Below are 9,159 nucleotides of genomic sequence, written 5' to 3' on the forward strand. Positions count from 1 at the left end.
AGTCTGATAATTACAACTCCTAGAGGTAACACAAAAGGATACTTTATGATCCACAGAGTACACAAAACAATACACTAAGCATGTGAGATCCTCAACATGCAGGATTGTTGGAATTCACTGTGTCTGACTGTGTTTGTCTCCACTGCAAAAACTGACAGTCTATCTAAGTCTAATAATCTTACATTGAGCCAAAAAGTATTTTTGATCTTGTTTTGAGAGTGATATACTAAGCAGGAGCTGAATGTGTAAGATTATAAAACTTGTTTTTAGAATATATTACTTTTATTTCTTACTTAGTTACTAAATCCTTAAACTAGTTACTTTACATGCATTTTAGGCTAAATTATATCACTGAGACACTGTTTGAGGTCACATTGTATATTTCACAACCATTTTTAGATGCGAAAGCTTATTTTAAGGCCTCTCAGTAATAAGTCGCTTAGGCTTTTGTTGGCCCATCATTAACACATTTATTTACAATATTTACAAAGCTGCAGTGTAACATTTTATGTAGTACGAATCCACAGCCACAACATAGGCAATAAATCACAGCACATCTTCCCCTGTTTCATTTCAACTTTTAAGTGCAATGACATCATCAAGGTTATATTTTGTCAGAACATACATACTGCATTTGAAACTGACTGGATAATATGATGTAGGATCAACTAGCTTTTCAGCATCTATAAACTCTGTTGCTTGGGCGAGATTAGGAACTACAATTTTATATGCTAAAAAATCTGTATTAAAGCCCACAGTCTCATAAAGCTGGTATTCAAAACAGTATAATGAACTGTCTACCACAAAAATGTTTTTAATAAGTCCAAAAACAGGAACTGTGTCACTCACACTGGTGATTATTAGAGACTTTTCACTTATGTACTTGTTCCCATTGAGAATAAGCCATTTTACTTTGACTCCATGTTGTATGCCACCTATCCCCAAAAATCTCTTATCTTTGCTGCAATATACTCAGGATTTTTCACTTCAGAGACAGGACCCAATTCCTTCTCATGTACAAATATTGGATGCTCAGTGCCCAATTCATTTTGACAGCATTCAGAAAGCTGATTATGGTTCACAAGTGACTTACAGACATTTCTGAAGTTCAATTTAGATGCCCATTGTTTAAAAAAACAGTGCTTTGATTCGAATCTCATACACATGTGCCTTATCACAGGCCCCAGATGAAGAATCTGAGCAGGGAGATGCAACAGGTAATGTTGCTTAGGTATTATATTATTCTCAGGAAAAAGTTTCTTAAACTGTTTCAAATGCTGTTCAATCATATTCTTCAGTCTGAACACACTTTGTACAGATAAAATAGGGGCAAAGAGTATCTGAACAATCTTAATTAAGTCCAAAACAAACTGAACATATTCATTTTTCTCTATACTGTTGAGCAGAAAAGGCATGATCTTCAACAGTATCAGCATTTGCCCCGAGGACTGTTTCAGTTTATTGTGATTAGATGCCAAGGTAGTGACACTGATAGGGCAGGGTTTGTCACGTATGTCTACTGGTGACAAAGGAAAACTCTGCATGGCAGAATTGAACACATCCAACTCCATCTGTCCAGAGAGAACAAGGTGTTTTAGCACACACTTAATTTCCATGGGTGCAACACCCTCAAGAATGATGTGCATTATATCCTGTGGTGTTTGTTGAATGAGGTCAAAGGCTGGGAAATCAATCAGCTTGCTTCTTCTGTTTATACCATAGGTGGTTTTGAGAGATGATTTCAAGAAGTCTGTGCAAGCCTTTTCTATTTCACAGCACTGCTTAATATGTTTTTTCATTGTCCTTTTAGTAAAACTTAGTTCATTAAAATTAATTTGCATTTCATCAAAGGTACATTCACAATGCCTACACTTACTATATGCAAAACCAACTCCTTCCTTGAAACCAGCAAGCTCATGTTGGGCAAGTGTGTCACCACAGACCGAAACTACAGCACCAAATAAATCCATGCTACCACGCTGTGTTTGGATTTTGACACCATTATAGAGCAACTTTAAGTCTTCATTAATCCTTTGTAATACAAAATCAACACCACATTTGTCAATATCATCAGCTTTTGCTATAGCAAGGAGTCTGATTGCAGCAAGCTTTGACCTAAACTTGGGGTCTATGTTTCCTAAAGTATAATAAAACATGAATAATTTATTTACTGAAGCATGTGACCCAAGAGGATTGCATATCTCTATTTCATCAGCATACAAAATTATCTGTAAAGCAGAAGGTTCTTTTGAAAACAGTGGATGGGATTTATAAATGCTCCCATCAATAATGTCATACAAAAACCCATCTTTGTGGCAACTCTGAGGTGCGGTGTTGATCATGGCAAAAATCCTGGAATTGGACAACAACTGTTCAAGGCTCCTAATAAGGGGTATATAGTAAAAACTTCTGTTTTTGATGGCAATTACTCTTGACTGTCCTTTGTTAACTCTGCAAACCTTTTGAGACATAACTACCTCCTCTGGTATGACTGGGTTAAAAAGCCTCTGGATTGTGCTGTCCTGAATGTATGTGGAAGCCATCATGGAGAAAGGATCTTGAAAATTTTCCAGTTCTGCCAATACTGCCTCTTGTAGCTGCTCCATATTGTCTGAATGTCTTTGAAAGAGCGACTTCATGGTGTCCTTCATGGTACTGAGAAGAGCAGTTTGATACTGCTGGACTCCAGAGACAATACTGTTGACACCCCTCTGAAACAAAAACAACAAAGAAATATGAGCTATATACAGTTTGTTCAATATGAGACTAGCATTACACTTCTTAAGAACATTCTGAATAGGATTTCATACCAAAATGATCTCTGTCCAGTTCTTGCTCAGAATTCAAAAGTCAGAATTACACTTCTCTGGTGTGCAGACTTTCTTTTTGCTCTTGTTCCTGCACCCTTTTGACCTCTTTTCACACGTGCGTGTTCTCATTACTTAAAAACAACACTGTTCCCACTAAATGCAAATCTAAGTATTAACACTGTAATGCTTTTTTATATGTTTATGTTAAATATGTATCCATCTGGTGCTGGCCCGGCCCGTCTGTCAAATTTCAAAAAGTCAATGTGGCCCCAGAGCCAAAAAGTTTGTGTGTATCCTTGTCACAAAATATGACACTGTTGTAGCTCTGACAGTGGAATTATAAAATGGTCCATAGAATTAGAATTGTAAGTTTACATGCTTTCAAGACCTTTTCCCAGTCTTATTCAAGCACTTTTCAAACTCTATCAAGGACCAATTTTCAAGTCTTTATAAGCAAATTATGACTGTGGTAAAACGCATACTTAAATGCAGACACACATACATATATTCAATATATATTTTATTTCCCTAACACTTAGGTTTGTGCAATACCTGGGATAGGTGACATCTTTCCCGGACACTGATGGTAAATGCAGCTGCACATCTGACGAGATTTTCACTTGCTGTAGCAGCTCCTTCCTGTAGATATGTTGTGTTAATATACATTAAAAAAATAATATAAACACCTGAATGTTAACTGTTAAACATTTTCATTAGCAAACATTGCATCTTACCTGATTATCAGTATTTGGAGTCTGGAAATCCTCAAGCTCCGGACTTGACATTTCATTTGGAATGACAGGTATGTTGACCTCACTGTCGGTCCTTTGCATTCCTTGTGTTTTAGTGGCACAGTCAGAAAAAACTGGTATATCAAAATGTTCACCTGCAGCATGTGATAAGTCAGATGATGCTGCTGTCATCCACTGGGTAGGAGGGTTCCCAGTCGCAAGATACAGAGCATGAGTGCGTCTGATATGGTAGTAAAAAGAGTTAAAGACTCTGTATTCCTCTGTACAACCATCTATTCCGCATATGACTCGGAAGTTTGGACTGCGGCTATGTGTTTTGTTAATATGGCTTAAGAGAGACTTCAATGTTAAGGCAACAAAAACAAAGCAAATCATACACCTCCAACAGGCCATGTTAAACCGCCAAAAAGAAAAAACAGGGCAGCTAGCTGAATGCAGACAGTCTATTCTTAGCCTAATGAAAATCTTCACTCACGGCAAAATCAAGTCATGCTAGCACTACAACACACGTTCGTAAACCTCTATTAGAAATTTAAATGTAGCAGAAGAAAGTAGACAAAACGTTCAGTCTAAGAAGCAAGAGCAGAAACAAATACCTTACTGCTTCACATCACTTTTGAGCTGTTGTTGGCGGGCTCATACAGGCGCTGCAGGTCATTACCAAATATGGAGGGGGGTCGGTTACATCAAAACTCTCATTAAATCTAGTTTAAACTCTAGTTATTGTGATTCAGTAAGGGACCACAACAGGAGTAATAATTAAAATGTAATTTATAGTTATAATATCCCCCTATTATGACTGTTATTACTTTACAAGTTTTAGAAACATTATTATGGTCTGCACCTACTCCCCCCTGACTGCCCTCATGTGGTCACGTCTGTCCTGTAACCGTTTGAAGGGGAGCGAAGAAGCAGGCTTGGACTGGATTCTGCTGAGGTAAGGAGAACTTTTACAGCATTTGATTTAAAAATTTTGTACTACTGGGAAAACAGCAGCCTGGTCCAGCAATCAGTTTACCCATGGATGGACTATCAGTTCTCATAATACGTCCACAAGTTTTTTGCCACTGTAGCCTAAAAGCCAGCTAGCTAAGCTTGCTTAGCTAATATTAGCTAACAGGTTTGGTCCTGCAATTTACGTTACAATGCGATTTTTTTTTTTGTTTACCATGACTAACCAATGGTGTTAAAAGTTTGAATATAATTTTCCACATAAAATATGTACATGTTTGATGTAATTAGCAGGACATGCAGACAGACTTGGTACTAATGAACGTAGGAACAGCAGATGCAGATCAGAGGCAGGTGTGCATGTCTTAGCTGAGGGACCTATGCAGGCTGTGGAGGAAAATGCTGAGAGTTTAGTTTCTGCACTAGTTGAGGCTCCTGTCAATCACTCTGGGTCCACTGTATACAGAAGGAAAATACATGTGTTGTATTTGAAAAGTCCATAAGGTGTTGTACTGTTTGAATGGTCTGACATACTTCTGAGCATGATTTTTTGAGCCTTGGCTTAATGTCGTGTTTTTTTTCATGCCCTCAGATAAAGGCGCAATTAAAAGGAAGACACACGGAAATCATGGATGGACTAGATGATGTTACAGTATCAGTTCTAAATGGTATGTCAAGTTTAAGTGTCTTTAATAAAATAAAGTTGTCCATGCTGACATTGGTTTCAAATTTGAATTTTAACTATTTATGTAATCTCAAAACACCCAAATGTCAAAATTTTATTCTATTTATATTTATTTGTAGCTGGGAGATAAAACAGTAAGAGGACAATTTGGATTTTATTTGCCCTGTCAAGTTGAATACCATTAAATTTATAAGGTCCAAGTTTTTCAACTCTAAAAGGTTTATTACTATTTGACCTCTCTTTACAGCTGCCAACATAGATGAGGTTTTAATCCACACCCTCAGTCGTGATGATTTAAGAGATCTTTTTCCTGGTCCAGAAAACTTTCTCAGGAGGAAACAGTTGTGGGCTCATCTTCACAAAGAGGCAAGTTTTTGCTGCCTTTGATCTAAAAACGTGTAGTGCAGTTTTGTTTGTAACACCTACAACATTTATGTTTTGAATTATTTTCTTAGGAGGACTATTCCACCTTACCAGACAAAGCTGGCCCTGGTGAAGCAGGAACTAGGTCTTCACCTAAAGGAACACCTCCATCTCCCCAGACATCCACTCCTTTGGTAAAGAAAACCCCAGAGAAGACTCTACAGCTTCCCAGTCCTCCTGAATATGTGATCTATACAGATGGTGAGCTGGAACTAGCTCGGAAACACTATTTTGAGATGGCCTGCACTGGTAGAGAGGGAGAAGCTGCCATGTCCAAAGAGCTGAGATGCAGGCTGGTGAGAAACACTGTCACCAGCATGATTTCAATCTTGAGAGCAAGTCGACAAGGAGAGGAGTTACGATACCCGTCCAAGTACGATGTTACTGCCATGGCTAAGAAACTAGTGGAGTATTATCCCATGCTACAGGATAACGACTTACCTGCCAAATATGTATGTGATTAAATTTTTTTCACATTTATTTCAGACTTCTGAAATTATATACGTGATATTACGTTTCTTTTTTTCTTTCAACATCTTATTCACCATAGACGAGCATGTACAGTTATCTTCAGAAGAGGATCCTGAATATTAAGTCCCCTCGAAAGAGGCAGGGTCCCACACCAGAGAGGGGCCGTTCAAAAAAAAGGCGCCACATTGAGTTCTCACCAAGTGACCAGGGAGAAGATGATGATGCAGATTCAAGTGGCGGATCAACGATTCTTTTGCCACCAGTGAGCAGTTCTGATGGCGACAGTTCAGGTAATTGACAAATTCTAATTATGGCAATAATGATGGACGTGAAGGCTGAATGACTTTGATAGATTGGGATGTCTTGATATATTACACTTTAAATTTAAACTTGATTAGGTTTTGATCTGTTGTGACAGGATGTGATTTTTCAATATTCATGTATTTGACTTTCTGTAGAATAACCATCATAAATATATAACACACAATGTTAGGCTTGCTGGCTAAAACACATAGTATCATTTAGATTGATATGTTGGATCCAGTTACTGATTCTGTATTTTCCCCTTTAGTCAACATGGATAGTCTAGCAACACAGGCCAGGCATTACAAGACTCTGCAGGACCTGTATAAGAAGCCAAAACCCAACCGAGATGCTGTTTGCCAAATTCTTGACCTTGAGTTTCAATCAAGAAGAGCCTTCATTGACAGCGATGTTCTGAAAGAAGAAGATAGGCCAACAAAGATTCTAGAGGCATATCCATGTTTCAAGGAGCTTCACAATGTAAGTGACTTACTTTTCATCGTGGCTTTCTTATAAAGCAAGCACTGGTGCAGGTTTTAACATTTACTTGCACTATAGGTGATGGATGAGCTACGGCGGATCCTGGATAAGAACAACAACAAATTCATAACTGAAGTAAAGGCAAGATGGGAGGACTTCTGCTCCATGGTTCAGTTTTATGGTCTTTGGAAGAAGGTGTTAAAGCCACCGATGAACCAAAATAGAGGTTAGTCATTGTGCTATCTTTAATACATCATGTAGCTGTTTTCAGAGACATAAATATGTATAGGATTGTGTATGATAGTGCTGATTAAATAAAACTGGAACAACAGTACTGTTCATGGTGACACCTAATTTTCTGTGGTATCAAGATTAAGTTGCCAATCAAATTTAGATCATTTAGGATTGAACTAAACATTGATTTATTTTGTTCCAGTGGAATGCAACATCGCCCTGTTTAGGGCACTCCCCACACTCTTCCCCTCACCAACTGCGCCACCCAAGAAGCTGGGACATGCCAGTGAGGCATTGCTTCATGTCCTTCAGGTCAGAGTTTGTTCATATTGTTATCAGTTAATATATAGATACTTTATTGATCCCGAAGGAAAGTAGGCAATGTATGTCTGCAAGGGCTTTCACTGTACATTTTGGCAATTTATTTGGTCCTTTTTAAGCATCTCTGCTCCTAAAAATAATAGAATTTACATTTGAAAATTGATACTGAAATTTCTGCAGCACTATGTTGGTCAGAGGACAGCGTGGCCTGCCAAAATACAAATACAGACCAATGTCTACAGGAAACACTAATAAATTGATTAAAAATAACTAATTAAACTAAAATTCATTAAAATCATAAAAATTCACAAAACAAACTGGAAGTAATAACAGATTTAAAACATTACAGGTGCAGTATCTCTGTCATTTCCCAAAGTATGTGGAGAATGACTACTAACAGTGACTAAGACACAAGTTAATCTTGTCATAATTATTTCATTGGCAGGCATATTTGACATTTTCTGTAGGGCATTTTTCAAACAAAAGAAACAAAATGATATGAAGATGAGCTGTACCACCTGTATTCTATGATTGTGATCATTCATATATATATATATACATATATACATAATAGTGTCTCAGTAGTTTGACTGCTCAGCTAGTTTTTTAATGTCTCTCTTCTCTGTTTTGTCCTTTTTTCTTTAGCCAACAGAAGATCCAGCCATCTACCTTCAGAGGAGATCTCTCTTCAGCCCTGTTTTGCTCTTTGATGGGTCCCACTGTATTATGGCAATTGGAACCACACCCATCACCACATTTGCTGAAGAAGACCTCCGTCAAGGTTTGCTGTATCTGATGGCATACTACTACACCTTGCATCTCACATATCCAAAGTGTGTGGCAACCCTTCTGTCTGTCATTCAGACTGAAGTGTTAAAGGACAGTATCCATGAGCGAGACACCACAAGCTCATACAAAAAAGCCATGGCAGAGTGGAAGGCTTTTATTCAGGAGTAGAGTTGTACAGGTACACGACTTTCATGTCTGTGTTGGAAAGTTTTAACCTAACATAAGAGCTGTAAAAAGACATTTAAATTCTTCATTTTTGTTTATCTAATACAAACACATCTTCTGTTCTTCAAATGTTCTGCTTTATAATGTGAGTTTCAGTAGCTTTAAATGTTGATTAGAGTTAATTAACTTTACCAGTTTTTAGTTGTAATTGAAAGTTACTATTAGTTCAATGACACCATGTATAATGTATAGCATTACTTGCATTACAATCTCAACATTACCATTTCTGTGTGGGTTTGTTTTGCACATTCATGTGTGCAATGCTGTATACTATTGTTGCTATTTGGAGAAGCAATTTAAATAAAGGCTGTTGTATATTGTACTGTGTTTTTGGATTCATTTAGTGTAAATGCTTTCTTATTTTAAGACAGAATATGTAGAATTAGCAATTCTTGAATTCAGAAGAACAGCTGTTAGTTCCTCTTGTTTTAAGAGTTTTTCTCTCAAAGTGAGAAAGAAAAAAACACTGAAAGAAGCATTGGCAGGCTAGTTTTGAGTTTATTTGACTTGATAAAGCACTTGAAATGAGTGTTAAACAACTTGTTTTAAGTTATTTCTCACTTGTCTAAAGACTAGATATTTTGTCTTATTTCAAGAAATCTTATCAAGTGTAATTATCTCAATCCACTGGCAGAATATTTCACTTGATTATAGTCTGAATCTTTCCAAATTAAGTAGTTTTTTCCTTATATTTAGACAGGTAGTTTTTGCAGTG

The 9,159-nt window shown here is 37.2% G+C and overlaps 2 protein-coding genes across 6 annotated transcripts; one reads left to right on the top strand and one right to left on the bottom strand.

The window, feature by feature from the left end:
- Positions 1-218: 218 nt before the first annotated feature.
- On the bottom strand, positions 219-4,819 carry LOC115775418 (uncharacterized). Of its 4 annotated transcripts, none has more exons than XM_030722955.1 (4): positions 4,407-4,819; positions 4,159-4,209; positions 3,363-3,449; positions 219-2,711 (listed from the first exon to the last, which is right to left on the bottom strand). In XM_030722955.1, the coding sequence occupies exon 4, from the start codon at positions 2,649-2,651 to the stop codon at positions 936-938; it is 1,716 nt and encodes a 571-aa protein (XP_030578815.1). In that variant the 5' UTR covers positions 2,652-2,711; positions 3,363-3,449; positions 4,159-4,209; positions 4,407-4,819; the 3' UTR covers positions 219-935. The 4 variants fall into 4 exon arrangements, with proteins under 4 accessions (XP_030578815.1, XP_030578813.1, XP_030578814.1 ...); XM_030722953.1 differs by lacking the exon at positions 4,407-4,819 and adding an exon at positions 3,545-3,645 and having other exon boundaries at positions 4,159-4,297; XM_030722954.1 differs by lacking the exon at positions 4,407-4,819 and having other exon boundaries at positions 4,159-4,297.
- On the top strand, positions 4,356-8,757 carry LOC115775419 (uncharacterized). Of its 2 annotated transcripts, none has more exons than XM_030722957.1 (9): positions 4,356-4,499; positions 5,106-5,181; positions 5,446-5,564; positions 5,654-6,073; positions 6,172-6,382; positions 6,664-6,875; positions 6,954-7,101; positions 7,312-7,421; positions 8,076-8,756. In XM_030722957.1, the coding sequence occupies exons 2-9, from the start codon at positions 5,142-5,144 to the stop codon at positions 8,385-8,387; spliced, it is 1,572 nt and encodes a 523-aa protein (XP_030578817.1). In that variant the 5' UTR covers positions 4,356-4,499; positions 5,106-5,141; the 3' UTR covers positions 8,388-8,756. The 2 variants fall into 2 exon arrangements, with proteins under 2 accessions (XP_030578817.1, XP_030578818.1); XM_030722958.1 differs by lacking the exon at positions 4,356-4,499 and adding an exon at positions 4,897-5,017 and having other exon boundaries at positions 8,076-8,757.
- Positions 8,758-9,159: the final 402 nt, after the last annotated feature.

The sequence above is a fragment of the Archocentrus centrarchus genome, unplaced genomic scaffold (genome assembly GCF_007364275.1).
Source record: "Archocentrus centrarchus isolate MPI-CPG fArcCen1 unplaced genomic scaffold, fArcCen1 scaffold_123_ctg1, whole genome shotgun sequence".
In the NCBI taxonomy this organism is placed as follows: Eukaryota; Metazoa; Chordata; class Actinopteri; order Cichliformes; family Cichlidae; genus Archocentrus; species Archocentrus centrarchus.